General features: G+C 38.7%; 1 protein-coding gene across 3 annotated transcripts in view; it reads right to left on the bottom strand.

Moving 5' to 3' along the window:
• CCDC68 (coiled-coil domain containing 68) overlaps window positions 1-15,888 on the bottom strand; it is a 49,471-nt gene extending 33,583 nt beyond the window's left edge. Inside the window, exons 1-2 of one of the 3 annotated variants that reach the window (XM_061169830.1) lie at window positions 15,812-15,880; window positions 10,398-10,523 (exon numbers count right to left, since the gene is read on the bottom strand). In XM_061169830.1, coding sequence (XP_061025813.1) covers window positions 10,398-10,481 — 84 coding nt within the window. In that variant the 5' untranslated portion in view covers window positions 10,482-10,523; window positions 15,812-15,880. Of the gene's footprint in view, window positions 1-10,397; window positions 10,524-15,761 lie in introns of all 3 variants that reach the window. The other 2 variants (XM_061169832.1, XM_061169831.1) reach the window with 2 other exon arrangements.
• Between the last annotated feature and the right edge of the window lie 9,490 nt (window positions 15,889-25,378).

Here is a 25,378-nt window from a genome sequence, read left to right as displayed (position 1 = left end):
TAAAGTCATTGTCTTAATGCCTTAAGAACCAAGATTTTTAGCATGAGAGAAAAAGAAATCCAGATTAGAACCAAAAATGTTATGTAAAAACCTTACAATCCAAACTGGAACCGTGAGTAGAAAATAATGATTTATTTTCCTTTAAAAATGTATATTCCAAGTCTATCCACTGAAAATTTAGAAACAAAAGCAATTAACACTCCCAGTGCCCAGACTATGGTCTCAGTACACTATTTTCTACTAAAATGCAACCAGGGCTTCTTGAGTGATTTAGATCTGGAGCAAGAAGTATATAAGGTGAGCCTGAGATATCTTGCCATACCAGCAAGCAAAAAAGTAACCAAATACTACTTGTTTAAGACACAAAAGCCAACCTGAAGAGGAATGACTGTGATGGATTAAAACATATCAAAACTTTTTTAATTCCTGAAATTATGTTGACAAGAGAAAAACCACCACCAACAACAACAATCCTCAAACTCAATGGAGACGGGCCATGATTATACTAAAAATTAGCCCAGAAAAAGGGGTGAGGGGGACACCAAGAAGCATTGATCTTGCCTTTATGATATGAATTTACCATGTATATCTTGGTAACCAGACAGTTGATCAGGAAAATTTTGCTACAGAATTTCTGCTAATAAACCCGAAAGGACTGATAGAATTAGAAAACCTACATTTTGCAACCCCTTGTGAAGTAATGGATCTAAGCCACAGTCATCAACCAGCTCTAAAAACATTAGGTGAGAGGTTGATGAAGAATGCATCAACTCGAGGGACCCCGCTAATCAACCTTAACAGAAAACTAAAAAAGAGACCACCAGACACTATGTTCTCTAGATGTGGTACAATCACAAGTAGAAAGCATCACCTATGAAGTATGCAGTCCCTCTATCTACCGACGGTAAACATCTGAGAAAGAGGAAACTGTTCAATGACTCTACAAAGGTGAAGGTTGCAAACAGCCAAATCCAGATTATGTAAAATTTTACAGGGCAAATAATTATTCTTTCCACAAATTAATTATATGAAGAAAGATGGGGAGAAGAGAAGAGAAATTGCCAGAAATTATGAGACTTAAGAAACATATGACCAAATGCAATATATGAATTTTCTTTGGCTCCTGATTCAAATAAACCAGCTATATAGACACTTTTGAAACAAGTAGGGGAATTTTAACACTGACTGGATAACGGATGATGTTAAAGAATTATTGCAATTTTGCAAAGCATTATTTGTAATTATTGTAATTTTAGGTGTGATAATGGAATTGATATTCCTTAGAAAGATCTTCTCTGTTAGTTATACATACTGAAATATTTGCAGGTGAGATAATATTACATTTGAAATTTTAAAGAGAGTATTTTACTCTAGTATTTCAAGAGAGGAAAAAATGGGGTGAGGTAAAAATGAAAGAAGTTTGATAAAATGCACGGAATTGTAGAAGCTGGGTGAGGGCACATGGGACCCCTACAGTCCTCTACTATTTTGTTTCTCTTTGAAATTTTCATAATAAATAGTAAAGGACTAAAAAAATAAGATAAAATAAAAGTCCTGTGAGGTAGGATTATTAATCTCATTTTACTGATAAGGAAGCCAAGAATCTAGTAGGTGCTATTAATTTACCCAAGATCACAGTAAAACTAACAGAGCTGAAACTCAAACCTTCGTCTTTTGGACACCAAGATCAAGAGTGTTTCTATCACATTAAGGTCAGATTCCCTAGTGAGAAAAAAATTAAAATTTAGCAATGACCTATGCTGTTAAAACACACAAAGAATTTTCATATTTGCTAGCATCACTTTAAAACTAAATAGCTTCTGGGGATGACTCAAAGTCCTGCATTTATCCTTTAATCTTCAATGAAATTGACAGAGTATGCCAAGAATTTTCCATTTTATGTTAAATCCTCTTAGACAGCCACCGTGGCTTCTATTTGTTTCAGGGGAACTTGATTTGGCCGTAGCAGCTCTGCAAGTCTGTTTTTTGCAGAATGTGAGCGGAACTACTTCTGTTACTTGGTCCTCTGAAGTCTCTTCCGGGATTAAGTTCTTAGTCCAAAACAACATTTAAATGCTGGAAGTAAAAGAAATGCCCACAGAGACAATAAACGATGTGTTTGGAAATGAGAGAGGGGTGGTCAGGCTGGAGCGGTGGTCATCAAACCACGGCGGGGAGCCCAGTCTGGCTTCCAGCCTGTTAGGACAGCTTATGAATGGTTCTTACATCTTTTAATAGTCCAAAAAAAAAAAAAAGAAATCAAAAGAAGAATAACATTTCGGGACACATGAAAATTATATGAAGTTCAAATTTAGTGTTCACAGATGAAGTTTTACTCTAAAATAACCATGGCCGTGCACTTACGTATTGTTTATGCTGCTTTTGCACTATAACAGCTCAGTTAAGTAGATTCAACACAGAAAATACATGGCAAACAATGTCTAAAATATTTTCTATCTAACAGGTCCTTTACAGAAAAAGTTTGCCCTCCCCTGGGGTAGAGTATGGCAGCAGGTGGGAGCAAAAGCAGGGGGAAAATAGAGGCAAGCAAAGCAATTGACTTGGTCTGAGTTGTTTTCTTGTTCTTCAATTCAATCTCCCTTGATCTATAGTCTCATTTGTTTGATTTACCTTCTCTTTTCTTTTTAGTGTGTTATATAATTGTGTACATTACCAAATGATAAGGGGCATTTCATCATAGGAATTAATCACTCTTTAGAATGGATCCCACTGCATTCTCAGTCTTTCATAATTTGAAAATTGCATCAGGCCTCACATTATACATCCTAAAATATATTCTGTTACGTGACTTTTATTCTTAATATCAAAAAATCTGCTCCACAAAGGAACCTATTTACAAAACAGAAATCGACTCACAGACATAGAAAACAAACTTATGGTTAGGGGATAGTGGTAAGAGTAGGGGGAGATAAATTAGGAGTTTGGGATTAACATATACACACTACTGTATATAAAATAGTTAAACAACAAGGACCTACTGTATAGCATAGGGGGGGAACTCCACTCAATATCTTGCAATAACCTTTTCTTTTCAGAAAAGAATCTGAAAAAGAATATCTATATGTATAACTAAATCACTTTTCTGTACACTTGAAACTAACACAACATTGTAAATTAACTATACTTCAATTAAAAAAAAAAATTCTGGGGCTTCCCTGGTGGCGCAGTGGTTGAGAGTCTGCCTGCCAATGCAGGGGACACGGGTTCGAGCCCTGGTCTGGGAAGATCCCACATGCCGCGGAGCAACTAGGCCCGTGAGCCACAGCTACTGAGCCTGCACGTCTGGAGCCTGTGCTCCGCAACAAGAGAGGCCACGATGGTGAGAGGCCCGCGCACCGCGATAAAGAGAGGCCCCCGCTTGCCGCAACTGGGGAGAGCCCTCGCACAGAAGCGAAGACCCAACACAGCCAAAATTAAATAAATAAATTAATTAATTAATTAAAAAATAATAATAATTCTGCTCCTTAACCACTGATATTTCTCAAAATATCCTTCCTCCTCCCCTCACTGGTTGGGCCAACTTAAACAAGTTACCTAAAACCTGAGCCCCAGCTTACATATCTGTAAAATAGGGGTGATAACACCTAGAGTTGTAAAAATGAAGAGTTTTTTAAATCCCTGGTTGCAGAAGGCACTCAATGGACATTAATTCTTAAAATTCTTGCTCCGATCATTTTACATTATGAATAACCACAGAAAATAAGCAGTCCCTAACAGAGAGGGTAGATCATGCCTATCTGGTTGCAAAGTTTATATGCAACTCTATTTATAGGAAATCAAATCCCATTTCTCTTTTGGTTCAGGAAGCTTTCACGATCACAGTCTTTCATTTGTATAAAGAAACCAAAGGGGAACTTAAGCCAGGAAAGTCCAAATTGCCGTATGGCGTTACCGTCCTGGGGAAAATCCATCTTAACATTTTATTTCTGCCAGAAGTAGGTTAAGCAGATAAAATTTTCAAAATAAAACACAATCAGTTAATTAAAGTGAGAAAAGAATTTTATTTGTTTTATGCTAGAGGGGATTGAAGACAGCTTACAAGTGGCATCAAGCCAAGAGGTATTATTTCCTAGATCAGGGCTTTTCAAACAGGGCTCCCCAGGGAAGGGGAGGCGCTGCCCAGACAGGGCTTTGCCGTCTGGACTTGAACCAAAGCAGCTCTGCTTTGTTCTGTCACACGCTGAATTTTTCCATGAGACTTTCTGTGAACAAAGAATGTTCTACAGCTAAAAGGTTTGGAGGCAGACTGCCTAGTTTCATGGCCTGACTCTGCCACTCAGTAGCTGTGTGACTTTAAGCAATTCCTTAACTTCTCTGTGCCTCAGTTTCTCTATCGGTACAATTCAGATAATATTATTATTAATAATTAATAATATAAATAATAAACATGGGGTTGTTTGTGAGTTAACATTTGTCAAGCACTTATAATAGTGCTTAGCACATACTAAATGATTTGTACATGTTTGTCAAATAAGCAAATAAAACATAAAGCCATTATCCACAATTACTGCTGACAAGCAGTCTGACTGATAGAAAAATGTCCGGTAATACTTTAAACAGTCTGCAGATCGAGCTGGGCTGTAAAGGAAAATCCATTTGGGGGGATTTTAAGACTAGCAAATCCATAGTATTGATTCTTTCTTGATAATGCATCAATAATTTGTCAACGTCCCCAGCTGATTATACTAACATCCAATGAATACTTTACCATTTACAAAGCAATTCATACACATTATTGTGAATTATTATCCATGTGGTAAACCAGCAAATCACTGGGCACCCAGGATTATGTAACCAAACCTACTTTTCTGATTAATGACATAAGCATGGCTCAACCATTATACAATAAACACAAAGAAGGCACCTGTTATGGGTTGAATTTTGTCCCCCCTTCCATTCACATGTTGAAGCCCTAACCCCCAGTACCTCAGAATGTGACCTTATATGGAAACAGGGTTGTTGCAGACGTAATTAGTTAAGATGAGGTTACACTGGAGTATGGTGGACCCTAATCCAATATGACTGATGTCTTTATAAATAGGGAAAATTTGGGCACCGATGCACACGAGGAAAACTCCATGTAAAGTTGAAGGCAGAGATCAAGGTGATGATTCTACACACGAAGGAATGCCAGAAATTGCCAGGAAATCACCAGAAGGTGAAGGAGAGCCTGGAACAAATTCTTCCTTACAGTTTTCAGAAGAAACCAACCCTGCCAACACCTTGATCTTGAACTTTCAGCCTCCTGAACTGTGAGACAAGAAAGTACTACGTTTAAGCCATTCAGTTTGTGGTACTTATAGTGTAGAGATTTTAACAAAGGAGTTCCCTTCCTTTATTTAACCCTTGATTCCTTCATTCATGTATTAAATATTTATTGAATACAGCGGTGTTAGGAGCTGTGGCTACAGAAATGAGTCAGAGACCCCGCTTTCACAGGACTTTCAGTACAGGGGGGAAACAGACATGAAACAAAACAATAAATATATAGGGAACATAATCAGAGGTGGTGTCACGAAGAAAAGCGGAGGCAGGGTAACAGAATAAAAAGCGGTGCTGTTTTGGATGGGTGCTGAGAGGCGGCCGATCTGAAGAGGTGGCATTTAAGCAAAAGACGTGAATAAAGGAGGTGAAGCCGTATGGCCATCTGGGAGAAGAGGATTCCAGGCAAAGGGCAGAGCAAGAGCAGAGGCTGGAACTTGCCTGAAGTCATGTTCTAAGAACAACGTATGCAGTGTCACCTACCTTTTTTTTTTCTTTTTCTTTTAATGGGCAGGAATTTTTTTTTTTAATAGGCTGAAACTTGTTAAGACTTTCAATTTGCCTAAGGAGTTTTCTCCTTAGCCACTTAAAACAGGTCTAGCCCTGGCTGGTAAGGCTCCCTCAGGGTTGAAGGAAAGACAGGGACAGCAAAGTCTGGGATGCTGTCAGGTGCCACAGGGCACATGCAACTGAGTCCAGGTCCATGGAAGGAGTAGCGAAGGGCAGCTGACCACACGGCAGCATTCTCAGCTCACTTCTGTGGGTGCTGATTGAAAAGCACCGTGGTGGACGCCTGGCTTGAATCTCCCTCCCAGGTATGTAGGGTCACCATCTGCAGGAGTCTTTGCAGGAAAGATCCCTTACTTCTTCTTCACTCCCTGGGGCTGGAGCTCAGGAACAACTCCTAGACTCAGCCAACTGAGCGCTCCCTCCTGGAAAGGCCAGCAAAGCATGGTCCCTCAGGCTCGGTAAGCTGGAGGCAGTGAAAATCCCGTCATTATTCTGGGCAGGAAGGAGTCTGGCACAGAGAGTGCGTTGCGTCCAGCGGCAGGAACACCAGCGTGGTATCTAGTGACCAGTGGCAATGCCAGAAGAAGTCTATCCCCCTCTTGTTACAGACTGATCTTTGCTGAGGTACCGGGACTGGATTCTCCCATTTCCGTACCTAGTTTTCCCATCGATTCTGGAAGCTGAATTTACTTCCAGTAAATTCTTTTCCTACTTAGGTTAGCCAGAGTCAGTGACTCTGCTTAGTGACCGAGAGCCCTGCTTTAGCACAGTTTCTGAGTGTTCAGCTCTTCAGTTCTGAGCTAACAATATTGACAATTGTCTCATCATTCTTGGTCACTATGATAGAAAGCTTTGATATTAGAAACTGAAAGAGTAATTTACAATAAAAGTGCTACAAGGGTAATTAGGTTATGTGAGGGGGGAGAAAAGCTAATATATCTCCAGACCCTTGAAGAGACTGGTCATGTACTGAATGCTGAATAGCACACCTGTTGTGCAGCGACATTACACGGCACAATGGTGACATCCAGTGTCAGCTGGCTAAATCTCAGGTGACTGTGCAGTTTACCTGAAAATGATGTACAGTATATCAAAAGACATGCATGTTAACACGGAGCCCAAGTAATTGCAATGCTGTTTGCAAGAAATAATCTAAGATTTTTAAAGTAGAATTAATTTTTATTCATTTCTAAATGCTACTCATTTGTACACACAAATATATTTATATCACAGCCAGTGCTATAGCAAGCTCTTAGATATGAAATAAAAGCTATTTCGTTTTGGGGGGAAAAAAGGATTGAAATCCTAGTACAAACACAATGTAAAATATATACTATTGACAAAGCACTGTGCCATTTACCAAAAATTATTTTCCATATATTGTCAGAATTAATCATCCCAACACACTGTGCTATAATTATTACCTATATATCTATATCTGTCTATATGTAGGTATAAGGCAACCAAGTCACAGAAAAGTGACATGTTTTTCAAGATCATAAGTTATTCTTATCACCTGAACCCAGATAGACTGACCCCCAGATCCAAGTGTCTTTGTAATGAGAAAATCTATCTTCATAGTTCATTGGTATAATTTGAAACTTTGAAAAACAGCTGAAGGTTTCGCCCAATGCCCAGTATAGCAGCTCAACTGCAGAGCGGTGCAAATCACATGAATCCCCTCCCATCTGGGGAAGAGTGAGGGGACCGGGATCTGATGACAGCCCACCACATGCAGGCTGGGGTATGCTGCCTTTGATAATCCTCATGAACACCTGAGGGAGTTAAGTGTTATTGTTCCCATTTCACAGATGAGAGAATGAGCTCCCCAAGATCAAGCAAAGACAGCTCGTTAATGATGGTCATGGACCCCAACCCACCAGGCTTGGGCTCTTTCCAAATTTCCACTTTGTCTCCTGCTGCATTCTGAATGGACTTCCAAGCCTAGTTTCTTGGGTCCAAGCTCATTTAGTAACGGGGGTTTCCCAAAGTCAGTGACTAAGTAACAGTCAAGTGACTCCTGCCATGAGCCCCCAGGTGCATCCTTCAGGAGCCTAAGCAGATGTTGTCGCAATAGATTTATTCCACAAACAGAGGCAGTGTGACTTCATGGCTTAAAGATGAGGGCTTCGGACTCAGTCGGTACTGCCCACAAGACTATTTGACTTCCCCACTAGCTGAGCAGCCTTGGAAAAGTTTTTTTTTTTCAATTCCTTTATCACCATTTATTGAAATTATTAATTTTCACACATTGAATTAAATTTTATCTTTATCAAAAATCAAATGGCTATGAATGTTTTCAACTGACTGTTTTTGGATAAATTTCTGGATTCTCTTCTAATCTATTTCGGTATATGTCTGTTCTTTTTTTTTTTCATCTTTTTTTATATTTAATTTTTATTTTATATTGGAGTATAGTTGATTTACAATGTTGTGTTAGTCTCAGGTGTACAGCAAAGTGATTCAGTTATACACATACATCTATCCTTTTTCAGATTCTTTTCCCATATAGGTTCTGACAGAGTATTGAGTAGCATTCCTTGTGCTGTACAGTAGGTCCTTGTTGATTATCTATTTTATATATAGTAGTGTGTATCTGTTAATCCCAAACTCCTCTTGGAAAAGTTTTTAAACTCTTTTAGGCTTTAGCTTCCTCAACTGAAAAATCCAGATGAAACTGTTAACTTCCTCATAGAGTTATATGACAACTAAATGGGATACTGCATCAAAAGTGCTTATGGTGTATCTGACCATAATACACATTCAGAGAATATTAAGTAATTATCTTTATGTTCACAACTTATTGTAGACATTTACTTACAGGGCATCATTTGCAAGTGTCAACACCTAAGCCCAGTTGTGCCCCCTCTTCTCATCCCTCCACCCCATCAGTCAATTACTCCTCTTGCTTTGACCTTCTCAGTTAACAATCAACTTAAAAGCCACTTATGACTCGTCAGTGAAAACAACATGAGAAGAAGCAGTTGTCACTGACATATATCTCAGTCATTTGTAACATTTGTAAGGAACGTGCCCTTTTGGAAAATTTTTGTGGCTTTATTAAATATTTTAAGAGCAAAAGGCTCAGACATTTACAAAATATCTGTAGCTTCCTAAGCTGGTCTTGGGATATCTGAGCTTCAACATCATCTACTTCATTTTAAAAATTATCCAGCGAAGCAGAGAAAAACAGATGATACAACGTGTGGGTGAGGATGGAGAGTAGCTGACACTCCTGTATGTTGCTGGTGGGAAAGCAAAATGTGCAGCCACGCAGGACGGCAGCACTTAGGCAGTTTCCTATAAAATTAAGCAGAGACTGTACAACCCAGCAACCTCACTCCTAGGGGATTTTTACGTTCCGTAAAACACAAATGTTTATAATTGCCAAACACTGGAAAAAATTCAAATATTCATCAACAGGTGAATCCTACTCATCAATACAAAAGAATGACCTACTGATACCCACAACGATACAGATGAATCTCAAATGCATTATGCTGACTGAAAACAGCCAAATCCAAAAGGATGCATATTCCATACTTCCATTTATATGACATTCTAGAAAATTTGAAACTATAGGGCCAGAAAACTGAACTGGGGATTAAGAGTGGGGGAGCGATTGACTACAAAAGAGACACTGGGGAATATTTTGGGGGGTTGGAGAGTGGTGATGGAACTGTTATAAATCTTCATGGTGATGTAGATTCCATGATTGTAACCATTCGTCAAAACTTACAGAACTCTACACTAAAAAAGATGGATTTATATGCTTCTATTTTTTAAACAGTCATTCAACAGTACCCTAGAAAATGCAAAGTGCAATGGAGATTTCAAAATCCAAGGAACTTCACTGATTATACCAGAACTAACTGGAAGCCACAATTAGCTGAATTTGTTTTCCTTAATTCAAATTGTTAACCCCTCCAGAAGTGCAAATGGCAAAAAAAAAAAAAAAAAAATAGTGACAGAATCAGAATTGTTAAAAAGCAAGTAACTGAGTTGCTGACAGGTAGCTAGTGCTGTTGCTTCTAGAAGAATAGTCCATGAAATCTGACATTCAATATTGTGACAAAAACAAGGGAAATCTTAAACATCTTAAGAAAGTTAATCATGATTATTATTTACTAAGGTGGAAAAGTAGGAGGAAATATATAAAAATATATCAGAAGTATACAAGGATATTTGCAACAAGAAGATTTAAATCTAATTCATGAACCTAGAACTCCTTATCTCATCTACCCATTCCTTTTCTGATCATCTTCTAGATGCATGTTTTCATTCTTCACAGTAGAGCATAAACACATAGACCATTGAGGCAGTGACTACAAAGTCTATTAAGGCTGACCACCCCCTGAAGCAGCCCGGACCCTGTGCTTCACTGCCCCCTCTGCCCATCCTCCTATATCAGGAAGAGGTCAGACTGATCCCAGTGTGGCATCCTACCATCCTACCAAAATCCATCCTACCTGGATTTTGTAGCCCCTACAAAATCCAGGGGCTAATAGAAAGATACAAGGCTGAGAAGCAGCTCCTGGCTCTGGGTGAAACCAAGTTCCTTATACCAGATCACGTGACCATTAGTGCTGAGTGAGTGAACTCACCAATATAATTAGAAGAAGTTTACAGCTCAATGCTTGAGCGAGCCTTCTTGCTGTTGGTGAACAGACACAACAGGGGGAGCACATCCACTCCAATTTCCAAAAGGTGAGAAGGATGAAGATGGATTCCTGTAATTGACATTTGACTCTCAAGAGACATTTGGAATGACATTGTCAGTGTAAGACTAGAAAAATACATTTGTTATAGAAATTTTTAAATTCTTACCAAATTGAGAGAGAGAGAGACGTTGCCAACAGAGACTTAATTCATCTAACCACAGATCAGCAAAACATTAGTGTTATGAGCCAAGAGTTCAGCAAGATGTTTTGATATTACCAGCAGACAAACTGAGCTCCAAATGAGCACATCCAGCTTTGGAAAACTATACTAGTTAACCTAGGCTACCTTATTTTCAAACCTTAGGAGCATAAAATTAAAATCCTTGCATTCCAAGTTGTCCATAAAATAGACCTTCAGGTTATCTGAATGCCCTTTTTTTCCCCATAGGATCTTGCAATTTTAGCAGCAACTTACAGGCATTCAGAGACATAGTGTCTTCTCTTTAGTTTCCCAGAATCTGCCAACATTTTACAGAAGAGTTTCCACTCAACTGGAGAAATCTATGTTAGAGCATAAGTTGTCAAACGTAACCCACTAAAAATGCATTTGTCTTAAGAGTTAGCACAAAGCAGGGTGAATGGGGGTAAATAAGAAAACAGCTCTGACTGAACTGCTGTTCAAGGTCCCGGCTTCCTAAGAGACGTATAACCAAAGCCAATGTTTTTGTAGTGTTAGAGAGTTCTTATTTGATTTGTTCTGTAGACTACTCATAGAAGAAACACCACCATGTAATAGGAACCTGGAATAATTTATTACTTTGGTCTAGCTCCTCTAAAGGTCCTGGAGGAACAAGGAGTGGCATTTCTTCTGTTTTAGATTTTAAGAGCTCAAACTAGTGCCTGATTTGGTAAATCAACAAACAGCTGGATCAGGTTCATCCTTTAGCACAGTCATAGAAACTACAGAATAATAAAACGAAAAGCATGTAAATCCAGACGCACTCCCTTCTATTTTTTGGCTTAAGGCTATAGATGACTCATGCTTTATGTTAACTGTGCCACTAAAATATGTTATTAAGAAGTGCTCATATTTTTAAGAGTAGGTCAGTTATCACTGTTGGACCAAACACTCATCAAAATCCCCCAAATTTAAATGCATATCATTTGTGAAGAAAACGTAGCAAAGGAGACATAGGCTCTCTACGAAAGTTAACGTCAAAAGTTAAACGTCTTTCCATACAGATGGGCAAGAAACACATGAAAAGATGTTCAATGTCACTAATTATTAGAGAAATGCAAATCAAAACTACAATGAGGTATAACCTCACACCGGTCACAGTGGCCATTATCAAAAAATCTACAAACAATAAATGCTGGAGAGAAAAGGGAACCCTCATGCATTGTTGGTGGGAATGTAAATTGATACAGCCACTATGGAGAACAGTATGGAGGTTCCTTAAAAAACTAAAGATAGAACTACCATATGACCCAGCAATCTCACTACTGGGCATATACCCAGAGAAAACCATAATTCAAGAAGAGTCATGTACCACAATGTTCACTGCAGCACTATTTACAATAGCCAGGACATGGAAGCAACCTAAATGTCCATCAACAGAGGAATGGATAAAGATGTGGTAGATATATACAATGGAATATTACTCAGCCATAAAAAGGAATGAAATTGGGTCATTTGTAGAGACATGGATGGACTTAGAGACTGTCATACAAAGTGAAGTAAGTCAGAAAGAGAAAAACAAATATTGTATATTAACGCATAGATGTGGAATCTGAAAAAATTGGTATAGACTATCTCATTTACAAAGCAGAAATAGAGACACAGTATGGATACCAAGGAGAAGGGGGGTGGTGGGATGAACTGGGAGATTGGGATTGACATATATACACTATTGATACTATGTATAAAATAGATAACTAATGAGAACCTACAGTATAGCACAGCGAACTCTACTCAATGCTCTGTGATGACCTAAATGAGAACGAAATCCAAAAAAGAGGGGATATATGTATAAGTATAGCTGATTCACTTTGCTGTACAGTAGAAAGTAACACAATATTGTAAAGCAACTATACTCCAATAAAAAAAATTAAAAATTAAAAAAAAAATAAAATAAAATTGAAGGCAGACCTCTCAAAGAAACAATGGAGGTCAGGAGAAAGTGACATTACATGTGCTGAAGGGAAAAAAATGTCAACTAAGAATTTTATATCCAACAAAATTATCTATCAAAAATAAAGGCAAAATAAATTCTCAAATAAAAAAAAAAAAAAGAGTTAAACGTCTTCCAAGTCCAACCTAGAATATGAAATGACTGATGCTTCCTGCCACTGGCACAGGATTTACGATTTACTATTTTCATGGAGTATCACAGAAAGATCACAGTTATGACATTTGGTGAATATCAGTAATCCATATCAGGAATATATTTTTCATAAATATAAATACAAGTTTGGCTCCTATCAGTTATTTTCAAATTATGCTACCATGGAAGCTGGACCAAAAAATCTGTCTTACCACTTCAATGTGATTGCAGAAATTTGTTAAGCAAAATGTGGCATAGCCATCCAATGGAATGAGCATTAGTTAGCAATAAAAAGGAACCACTAGTGATACATGCCACAACCTGAATGCACCTTGGAAACATTATTCTAGGTGAAAGAAGTCAAATGCTAAACACTGTATATTATATGATCTCATTGTCTGAAGTGTCCAGAAAAGTCAAATCTAAAGAAACAGAAAGTAGATTAGTGGTTGCCTGGGGCTGGGGATGAGAATGGTGAGTGACTGCAAACAGGCCGTTGAGATTTTGGGAGGATGGGGATGATGAAAATATTCTAAAATTGGATTGTGATAATGGTTGCACAATTCCATAAATTTACTAGAAATCACTGAATTGGACACCTGGATGTATTTTATGGTATGTAAATTATATCTCCAATAGAGCTGTTTTTAAAAATAGCAAAATGAAAAAAAAAAAAAGCAAGAATGTCTTACATAAAGTCACTCTTTTCCTCTGAGGTTAAAAAATAATTATAGTCATGTTTTTCTAATTTACAGGAAAAAAATAACTTGATGGATAGAATTTTCTCGATTTGAATTTTTCACCCCCTAAATGATTGCATCTACTACTACAAGTTTAGTTTTTATTGAATTTGCATGAAATTGATATTTAGCTATTTCAGGTTTAAGATCTCAATATTTCATAATATTAAACCCAGAACACAGGATCCCTAAATTCTTTCCCAACCTAAGCAGAAGAGAAAACTAACTTGAATAACATATAAGTTCCTTTACAATTTTTTAATCTGACTATTTCAATCAGTGTAAAAGAGTCTGTGATTTGAAAATAGTTTCTAGTTTCTGTCACTGTCAAAAAGTGATGGATGGTGATTGCTGTGGTTCCTAATCTATGGCCTCGGGGTGTCCCGGAGGAGTCCAAAGTTGTGTAAATTCCATGAGGACAGGAATGTGTCTTATTTACACAAAGCTGTATCCCCCTGTGTCTCCTAGAAAGAACAGGGTGCCCTACACAAGAAATATTCGTTCAGTGAATATATGAATAGGCCCGAAAATCCACAGGTGCACCAAATATTTTCTAAAACCGAGTGTACACACACACACACACACACACACACGTGCTTCTGTTTTCCAAATTCAGTGGGTGGCTGTTTTCACGCTTAGTAAAATGTAAATTTACTTAAACATGCTATTAAATTGATAGTAATGTGTTGCCATTTTGAAATGCTTTTCTATCAATAAATGGCCATTTAATTTTGATGTAAATGTCTCAAAGAGTCAAAGCCACTACTTTAAAAGACTTTGACATTCCCTTCAGAAATCTTCAGTTGTTCCCTTTTACAGTCATTATTCTAAACAAATAAATGTACACCTCACTTTTCAGTTTTGGCCAAATCTAGCTTAGATTTTCCGGCTTTGTCCAGAATTTGGATTACAACTCAAGCCCACTGTCCAGCACATTATAAATCAATACGCTAACAAATAACATGCCTGTCATTAATTCTCAGAATCATAAAGGTGAATAATACAACTGAAATAGTGTCTGTATTTATTTCAAAAATCTCTTTTTAGTTAGTGCAGGTTTAGTTACTAAATTTATTTAGCAAATCACAAAGGTAAAAACCTTGTGAAGTTTGCCTAGGTCACAGGAAGTGTAAGCCATTTTCATTCTTTCTGTAAGTAGTTGAGAAGCCTCTGCTTAGGCGCAAATTCCTGTGTCAGGGACCTTCACTCTCAAATTATCAGTGTAGGGCGAGAGCAAGGGGGGAGAGCCCAGCAGGAAGAAACAACAGCACCAATTGTGTGTCCTAGGCTACCTGAGACTCCAGCTCAGATCATATTTCTGAAAAGCCAGACTTCTGCAGAACTGAATATTTAATAGCATTAGGTAAAAAAGACAGATTATCTTTTCCCTATTGCAAATGAGAAATAATTCCCTTTTGGACACTTCATCTAGTCTATATATACCAAGAAGTAAAAAAGGTTTTGATTCTTAAATCTAACAACTATAGTGAAAATGGTAAACAGACACAGCTTCAGCTACATTTGGAGCTAACTGTTTCTTCTGATCATATATATATACGTATATGTATATATATGTATATGTATATATATGTATATATAAATTTATTTTCCCTTTCGAAGAAGGTTGAAAAGTTACGGCCATGTCATCATCCAATTTTGCACTGCCCTGTACTGTTCTTTCTGTAAGATGACACTGCCCCTTTGCAAAATTGCCTGGGGCTGAGTAACTTTCAGCTCTAAAATCCCATGACAGTAGAAAACTGTCAACCAATAGGCTGTTCTCTTTTTGCTACACCTACAGCTACAGAAGCCAGCACGAATGAATGAAGGGTAAGACAACCACCTTCACTCGTTCATTTGTTTATGCTCTTAAAAATTTCGGGCACAGTAAGCTGTCAAAGTTGCCACGCGGGGGTTCACAGGTGACAGCAAGTTTTCCAGAGGGCTTTCTCCACCGCCTGTGAATCGCGGAGACCCCTGACCAAGGGACTGCGTAACAGCAATCTAAATAAATAATCAGGTGTGCGCAGGGCTATGGAGGAGGTAGTCTCTCTCGGGGAAGGCAACTCTCTGTTCCTGGAGGAGCACAAACTTCTCACCCAGGGAATCCGAGCCCAGAAAAGAGGTTTACAGGGAGAATATGCTCCTCACCAAGGATCCGTTTACAGGAAAATGCCCTTGGTACACTGGGCGGCGCTGGGGGGGGGGGGGGCAGCTCCAAGGGCACCTGGACACCCACTCACCTGGGGGGCGGGAGGGTTGACCTGCCCGCAGATCGCAGGGGCTCGCCTACCTTGGAGGGCGCTCAGCGAGCGCAGGGTCCAGGCGCCGCTCCTCCCCTCTGCTCTGGACCTCGGGCCGGGTCGGCTAGGCCGGGCTGGGTGGCTCCGCCCCGCAGGGCGCGCCCAGGGCAGAGTCCGGCGCCCCAGCGGCTCCGGGGAGGAGCCTGGGCTCCCGCAGCGCCCGGACGCGCACGCCCGGCTCCAGGCGCCGCGGGGTGCCTTCTCTGCATCCCAACACCCGAGTTCCCAACACTGCACACCCCTCAGTAACTGAGTTATGTAAAGGGGAATAGTTGCTGCTGCTTTTTTAAGAAGGTTCTGTTTGCACTCCAGGTTCATAAATTTTTGCTTTTGTTGTTTATAATAAGCCTTTTTATTTTGGAGTAAATTTAGATTTACAAAAAAGTTGCAGAGATAGTACAGAGTTGCTTAAACCCGCTCTGCCGGTGTCCCCTAATATTCACATCTTACATCACCATGGTACGCTTGTCAAAAATAAGAAATGAACACTGATCCGTTACTATTGCCTAAACTAGACTTTACATAGATTTCACTAGTTTTCCGCTAAGATCTTTCTGTTCCAGGATCACGTTCAGGACCCCACGCTCCATTTAGTGTTATGTCTCTTTAATCTCCTCTTGTCTGTGACAGTTTCTTGGTCTTCTCTTGTTTTTCTTAACTTTGACTGTTTTGAAATTTCTGCTAAGCTATTTTGTGGATGTCTATCATTTGGTTTTATCTGATGTTTTCCTCATGACTAGGCTGTGGTTATGGGTTTGGGGGAGGAAGACCACACAGGTAAAATGTCCTTCTCGTTATCACATCCTGTCAGGGGCTACACGACAGCAGGACTTGTTACTGGTGATGTTGACCTTAATCGCTTAGGTTAAAGTAGTGTCTGCCCGGCAGTTGCTATTTCCCTCTCCATACTTTTTTCTTTGGATGAGTCACCAAATTCAGCCCACACTCCAGAGAGGAGGGTTGGGGAAATGAAACTCCACCTCCTGGAGCCGGGAGTATCTACTTTATTGTTTGGAATTATTCTGTAAGGAAGATGTGTTCCTTCCCTTTTAAATATTTATCTATTCAATCATTTATTTATAGCAGTGTGGACTCATATGTATTTAGTTTATAATTTGAGCTATAATTCAATATTACATTATTTATTTTGTTGCTCAAATTTTTACAGCTTTGGCTGGAGCTCTTTCAGGTTGGCTCCTGTATCCCTTTGAAAGTTCATAAACGTTTAGACCTGGGGAGACAAGAAAACTCACTAATGATTTGCTCTACCCACTCCCATGTAACAGATTTGGAGAATTGCAGCCCAAATCCCCCCAAATCCGAGGGCTTTTCAGTGTCTTCCTGGGAACCCTACAATTACTGATTCCCGCTTCAGTAATAGGAAGTAAAAAGATTTTTTTTTTTTCGCAACAGATAAACTTGTGCGTCGGGACCCAATTAGAGAAGTGAAAGTTGATAGTTCTTAGGTAAGTTTTGGTTAACTAATCCTTGTGGTTCTATTAAATAGATATATGTATATGTAGAGATAAATCATGTTCCAAAGATAGTCATGGATGTTTATTACTACTTTAAACATCAAAGAAATCCAGCTGTTGAGGATCCTTTGTTATATTGCTTTGGCTGACTCATGTTTGCATTTGCAAGTTGGTCCCATAAACATCACATTTCCTCCTTCTGAGCTTGCGTCTGGCTCGGCATTTGAGGCTGTCCTGCTTTTTGAGAGCCTCTCACCTCTCTTCCTGTCCTTAACCCTCCTTGGAGAACAAAATCTACTCCATTAGTCCAAGTTTTGCCTGCTAAACACAGGATGGATGGCCCAGTGCCTGGCACCACAGAGCTAAGTGATTTTCTGTCTTTCATGTATTTTTGACAAAGTTACTAGAAATAATAATAGTTAAGGGAAAATATTTTGTATTTAAGGCCCACTAGATCCCAGAAGAAATTGACAAGATTGGAGGAGAAGGTGAGATTTTTGTGCACTTTTCTGGGAGGAGACTTCAACTGAAAGTACCAATTCTAATCAGTATGAAACACTGACTGTATTTCATAGTTCTGCAAATGTACTATTCCCTAGGTAATTTTAATAAATCTTGTGTGGAGAGCAACAGGGAACCACTCATTAACAAGAATGTGGAATTAGAAAATATTGGCAACCTACATAATGCAGCTCAGGGGGATCTATAAACCACCCATAAATATAAAATGCCAGTGGTGTGTCTTAGAGGTTGGAAATTGGGGAAGGAGGGATAGATATTTATGGATTTCTTTTATAGCTATAGCAGTTGGTTGCTATTTTGATGACAGAATATGTACAAATCATTTTAAATAGCCAAATATTCTAAAGCTTCTTTTCTTTTCTTCACACCTTACCTAAGAGTGTTTATTTTTCTTTTTTTGGGAGGGGGAAGGGTGTCAAGTGGCTTCACTTTCAATTTATTATCATTAACTTCAAATGGGCCTTAATGCTGCCCAGTGATCATATGATACAGCCCCAGACCTGTGTCTCTCCTATTCCCCTACATGACTGTTTCAAGTTTCCTCCTCTCGTTCCAGATTTCCAGCAACAACTCCTCTCCAGCAAGCTCAGCTGATGACCTTGTCCTCTGCTTACCTGATAAGATCAATGAATCTGAAGATAAAGTTTATCTGCTCTAACCTATTTGGAGTTCACTCTTCCAACTCCAAAATTCTAAATTTCTTTCCAGATTTGTTTTTCTCCATCACACTAGTTACCATCTGCACATTAGTTAAAAAGAGAGAGAGAAAGAGAGAGAGAGAGAAATTTGCCTTTTTCACTTTTGTACCTCCATTGCCTGAAGCAGTTCCGGACACATGGTAGTTGCACAGTAACCGTGGAATGAATGAGGGCAATGAGTGGTACTTTACTGACGATGGTCGAAGAATCCTTAGGGGCTTGATGAGGGTGCCGTGGACAGGGGGCGAAAGCTGAGCAGAAGACAGTATGGCCTCCACACCCGCTCCAAGCAGAGCAGCTTCAAACCTATCTGCTTTATCAGATTATCCATATGTTTATAAAAGTATTAGTATTATGTATTTTTTTTGGAATAGCTCGGGTTGGTCCGATGGAGATTGTGTGGGTACTAAAGCATCCCCAAACCACCATCAGCACCCTCACTGAATAAATCCGCTGACAATGCCCCTGTGAAGGGGGACCACGAAAGAGGAGGGATTTAGGGGCAGAAGAAAGTGCCTCGTGCAGTCTCCCCTCCTGGAGCACAGCGCACATTGTCGCCCAGGTGGGAAGAAGGGTCTGACTGCAAATCAAGTGCCCACATTCGGAGCCTGTGCCTTGTGACACAGCCACTGGGGTTTATATTTGAAATAACTGTTGTTTATTTCTGTTTGGAAGTTATTTGCTAAAAGGAAGAATTACATATATACATATACATTATATGTATACGTATATACTATATATTATATATGCATATATGTGCACATATATGTATATATGTACATATATGTATATATGTGTATATATGTATGTGTATGTATATATACATTATATGTAAGATATATGTAAGATATATTATATGTAAGATATATTTTTTAGTGCAAATCTTTACCATGTCATTCCAACCCCCCAGTACACACACATACACACATACACACCACCATTCATTAAAAGGCTTCATTGCCTCCTCATGCCCACCCCCCTGTTTAAAGCCTAAGCCCCTCCCCAGGGCAGAGAAGTCCTCTCCACACTCTCACCCCATCCCTCCTGCTTCATCTCTTGTCATGTTGCTTGCTAGCAAGGTGGGATGGCTTGTAGTGTTCCAAACTCACTCTCATTTCTCACCTTGTTCCTTTTTGCTCATGTTTCTTCCACACACATCCTGACCCCACACACTATAATGCCCTTTCCCCTCCTCTTTGCCCTGAAAATTCCTTCTCCCTTTATTTGCTGCATACAGGGAAACCTTCCCTGAACTTTCCAGCTTACATGGGGCATCCCACTTAGGTCTTCCAATAAAATGCTTGCTATGTTGCATTTGTTATTGTATCAGTTTCTTTGGCTGCTGTAACAAATTACCACACACTTGATTGCTTAAAAAATACATATTTATTATCTTCTAGTTCTGTAAATTAGAAGTCTGACATGGTCCTCACTGGGCTAAAATCAATGTATCAACAGGGCTGTGTTTCTCTCCGGAAGTTGTTGGGGACAATCTGTTCCTTTGACTTTTCCATCCTTTTCTAAAGGCTGCCTGCATTTCTTGGCTCGTGGACCCTTTCTGCACCTTCAAAACCAGCCCCATCTCTTTCTCTCAGTCTGAATCTCCCTCTTTCACCTACATTCGGCCCAATTGGGTAGTTTAGGATAATCTCCCCATTTTAAGATCCTTAACTTAATCACACCTACAAAGTAAGATAACATGTTTACAAGTCCCTGAGATTAGGACGTGGACATTTTTTTGAGGTCATGATTCTACTAACCCCAGCTGTGCTCCTAAATCACTTTATAATTCAAACATCAATTAGATTTTGTTATTAAATATTTCATTTTTTAAAGGCATAAGATCAAGAAGGCTTGGCAAGATCATGAAGGAGGCATGCTCCCATCTCCTTTTTAGTGATGCCTCTGCTTGCCTTTCTCTTCTTTCCACTCCCTTTTGCACAGCCCTCCCACCATATGGCCCTAAGGAGGGCCTGGTATTGGCAGATTTTCTAAGCTTTTCCTCCTACCCCATACCTACAGTCTTCCTGGGCTTTCTGGGACTTGTTGGATGGAGAAAGGAATGCAAACATGGCAATGAAGGCATTTGATGTTGACAAAATCAAACTCTGTGGGTCCCCCCTGAGTCTTGCAGACTGAACTCTGAGCTTGGGAAAATGAGTATTTAAATGTCTCTCACCAGCTTGGGAAAACAATCCTTCTACTCCATGCAAGCTGCTGTGCTGAGTGTTGGGGTCAATTTTTATAATTTTAAATCTTAATGAGTTTGTACTATAGGTGGATAAGCCACCCATGCACATGGAAAATAACTATAAATACAATTACATAATAAATTAAAAGTGTCCCAAACAAATCGTCACTGAGTAGTAAGAGAGCTAAAAAGTACTAGAAGACTAAGAGAGAAAATTGACTTTAGTGAGCAATCAAGGGAAACCCTCAAGAGGAGGCAGGATTGGATCTGGGTCTTGAGTGTAAGTACCATGTTATACTGGAGAGAGGAGGAGTCTTTTGAAATCAGACAAAGGCAGAGGCACAAAAGCAAGTAAACGTTCAGGTAGATTTGGGAGCTACCCAGTAGACCAGTCCAGCTGGACCATGGGAGACTATGGGGAGATAGAGAGGTGGAAACACATTGTGCATAACAAACAAAAGTTCCAGGTAATATCTTTTTCTTGTTCATCTCTGCTAGGAGCGGAAAGAAAAAGTCACTGTAGGAAATGAAACTCTGGTTGCTTTGAGTTCATTAGTAAAACACTTAGCAAATATTTATGAACAATATACGAGTGGCTACTTGTATCTACATGTCTGTCTAAACAGGTAGATCTCTTTCTAAGACTCCTTTCATATAAAGGATACAAAAACCATGACATAACCAAGCTTGACATTCCAAATATGTGCCTACTGGTTGAGCGATGGCACCAACCAATCAGAAAAGCTGCCGGCCATGGTGAACTGGTACAGATGAACCAATCCGGACCAGCTGGAGGTCAGCCCTAGACATCACTACTTAAAACTACTGCTGCTCGCTTAGCAAGACTAGGTGTTCTTTCATTTTCTTTCAAAGTAGTACACAGTTGGGTATATTCTTTTGGACTTAACAAGCTGTGATTTTTATAACCTTCTTTTCCATGATGAGCATGGTTCACTCTGCCTTAGCTGTAGCTGGAATTAGCAATGTCACTTCCCTCTGTATCGTAAGGACAACAAGACCACCCATGTCTCTAGAAAAGACCAATTGAACTTCAGGACATGTTTTCATCTGCTGGGATGATAATCTAGGCCTCTGCTTCAGAGTCTAATACAAGAACAGATGGCCAGTTTGTTTTTGGTAATCACTGGGGCTGCAGTTGGCTGATGTATCTTTCCCAGATTTTTAAATGCTACTCCACAGCCATTGTGATATCAGAGGTTTGAATAACTCATTCTGCAACAAAAAGAGCAGGAAACAGTAACCCTCCCTCAACGACAGGCAACACACTCTGGACAAGCTCCTGATCAGTAAAATCATGACAGTGGTAAAGAGCTGCATATCCTAGATCAGTACCCTGCGGCCTAACGTTATTTACTTTTGGCCAAAAGAGGAGACTAAGAAAGAGAAATTCAGACCCTGTCAGCCAAGAGACAGCATGGTGCTATCAACTGGCCTTGATATTGCTAGGCAATGATCTGGCACTCACAGCTAGACCATCAGACAGTATAACAAGACCACTACAAGAAAGGAAGATGAAAGCCAATGTCCTTCATGATCACATACGTAAAGTGCTCAAACAAATATTATCAAATTGAATCCAGCAAAGTACAAAAAGTGTACTATACCCTAACCAAGTCGGGCTTATTCCAGGGTTGCAAGATTGGCTTCATTGTTAAAATCAATCAACATAATTCTCCACGTTAAGAAAGCAGAAAAATATCTGATAATTTTAAAAAATGGAGAAAAATAATTTGTCGAAGTTCAACACCTGTTCATGACTTAAAAACAAACAAAACTCATAGAAAACTAAGATGGAATCTTCCTTAATTTGATCAAAGAATATCCACATAATTTATAGAAAATATCATACTTTTGGTGAGAAATTGAAAGCATCTGAGCTGAGATCAGGAATGAGGTAAGGATGCTTTCATCACAGTTTTTATGCAATATCATTATTGGAGATACTAGCCAGTGAAATAAGGCAAAAAAAGGAAATAAATTATATGAAGATTGAAAAGGAAAAATTATGTCCTTATTTACAGATAATGTGATTGTATATGTGGAATGTCCACAAGAATCTACACATAAACTATTATAACTAAGAAGTGAATTCATCAATGTTGCTAGATACATGGTTAATACATGAAGAAAATCAATCAATTCTATTTCTACATAAAAGCAACAATCATCATAGAAAATGATGATTTTTAGAAAGATACCATTTACAGTAGCACCAGTGAACATAAAATAAATAAAACAAAAATGCAAGATCTCTACACAGAAAACTACAAAACAGACTGAGCCAAACTGAAGAAGGTTTGTAGGAAAAGGAGAGCCGTAATATGTTCATAGTTTGGGAGCCTAATTAGTAAAGTGGAAGATATACTAGAAAGATGCTAGCTGTCCTCATATTGATCTTTCTGGTTTTAAAGAAATCACAATCAAAATGATATTTTAAAATTTAAGTTGACAAGTTATTTATAAATTTATACAGAAATGTAAACGTCCAAAAATAGTAAAGATAAACTTGAACAAAATGAACTGTGTTGGAGGACTTACACAATCAGATATCAAGACTGGGTAAAAAGCTATAGTTATTAGCTTTGCAAGTGGCCCAAAGATAAACAGTAACACAAATTGAATAGATTAGAAAGTCCAGAGACACATCACATATATCCAGTCACATAATTTATGAAATGAAAAAATTGGAAAAGATGTTTTTTAATAACAATAATCAATGATGAATCTTGTACTCTACCTCACACCTCACATAAAATTAATCCAGGTGGATTTTAGATCGAAATTTAAAAGACAAAGTAAACAAAGCTCTAGAATTTAACACAGGAGAATATCTTTATAACTTTGGCACGGGCAAACTTTCTTACACAGAACACAAAATCACACACCCTAAACAGTAAGATTAATAAATGTCGCTACATTAAAATTAGTAAATTATTTTCATCAAATTACATCATTAAGAGAGTGAAAAGCAAATCACAGAGTGATATGATACACAATTAAATACTGGACAGAAGTGAGAATAAGTGCCCTCCTCCTTCATGAATAAACCTCACAAACATAAAGAAAGAAGCCCATCACAAAAGTGTACACACTAAATGATTCCACTTATATAAAATTCAAAAACTGGAAAAATTAATTTGTGGAATCAGAAGTCAATGAAATTGTTACTTTTGGGTGCCTAGCACCTGGATTGGGGTACAAGGTTAGCTTCTGGGGTGCTGGCATTATTATATTTTCTGGTTTAGATAGTGTTCCCCTTATGAAAATAATTCACAATCTACGCTTAGAATTTTTGCACATTCTATGTGTTTTTGTACTTCAATTGAAATATTTAATAAAAACAAAGAAAAATATTGTCTTGATTCCATTTCCTCTGCCTGTTAGATCTCCATGCCTTTGGACCAACATAAAGAAAAACTCTTAAAAAGAGATATTCTCTCCAATGTCTCTTTTCTAATCTTTTAAACCGATTCCCAATGTTGAACTCCCTCACCAGTTTCAAGTCTTTGCTCAAATGCCACCTTCTCGGTGACATCTCTCTCACCACCTTATTTAATGATGCTGGCCTCTTTCCACTGTACCCCGATCTAATTTTCTTTTTTCTTTTTTTACAAAGCACTTATTTCCCTCTGACACACTAGGTAATTTATTTAGTTGTTTTATTTGTTGCTTATTTTCTACCCCTTCCGTTTTTTGTTCCCTGATGAGCCTTGAGCAATATCTGGCATATAAGACGTACTCAATAATACTTGTTGCATAACTAATTTGTGAGATTGGAGTAATAGAAGAAAGAACAAGTCTTAGAGAAGATGGAGTGTTTTGTTCAAACTTTTATGACTAAAATGCCTATTAGATACCCAGTGAGGACAGATAACGCTGAAGTAGTTGAATATATGAGTCTGGAATTCAAAATTGGATATAAATATATATGAATTATTATAACCACGGGAAAAATATAGAACTGGATGAAGGAACTGAGGAAATGAGAACAGAGAGTAAATATTGAGATGACAGGAATAGGAGGAGGATGTAGCAAAAACTGAGAAAAAACAGCCAATGAATTGGGAGAAAAACTGGATTTATGTAGCTTTGAAGTCTCAGATATCTTTGTAAATTTCAGGATGCCATGAAAATAGAAGGATTCAATCACAAGTCCAATTAGCGAATCAAAATGACTAGTATGTAACCATTGAAAGCTTATATGTGTATGTTATCATGATGACGAACTGGGAAATTTAAATTTTATTAAAAATAAAAAAGGAAGCTATTTAGGACTGCTCAAACAGGTGAATAAGTTTAAAATCTGGAAAGAAGTCTAATTTGCATCTTATTCCTGAAAACAGAGAGTGGCCAAAGGTCACAGCTTATCTTTACTAGCAAATAAATGTCCCCTCTGTGTGCACACGATTTGTACATATGGTGTGAAACAGTCACAGACACCTGGGGAGGAGCATGGCTTTAGTAACAAGCAGGCATTTGGGCCCCAAGTGTCCACAGATGATCCTGAAATTCTCCCTCTGGTACCTCATCTCCCCCTGCCCACATCACTGATTCTCCCTGGGCTTTTAGACTCAGACACTCCCACACTTCAGTCCTAAGAAGACACTGCTCCCCTCTCTATGACCTTAAAGAGACCCTAAAGGAGTGATA

Source organism: Eubalaena glacialis, chromosome 15 (genome assembly GCF_028564815.1).
Source record: "Eubalaena glacialis isolate mEubGla1 chromosome 15, mEubGla1.1.hap2.+ XY, whole genome shotgun sequence".
NCBI classification, from domain to species: Eukaryota; Metazoa; Chordata; class Mammalia; order Artiodactyla; family Balaenidae; genus Eubalaena; species Eubalaena glacialis.
The sequence above is the reverse complement of the archived record's forward strand: the minus strand, read 5'-3'. Positions and strand labels throughout refer to the sequence as shown.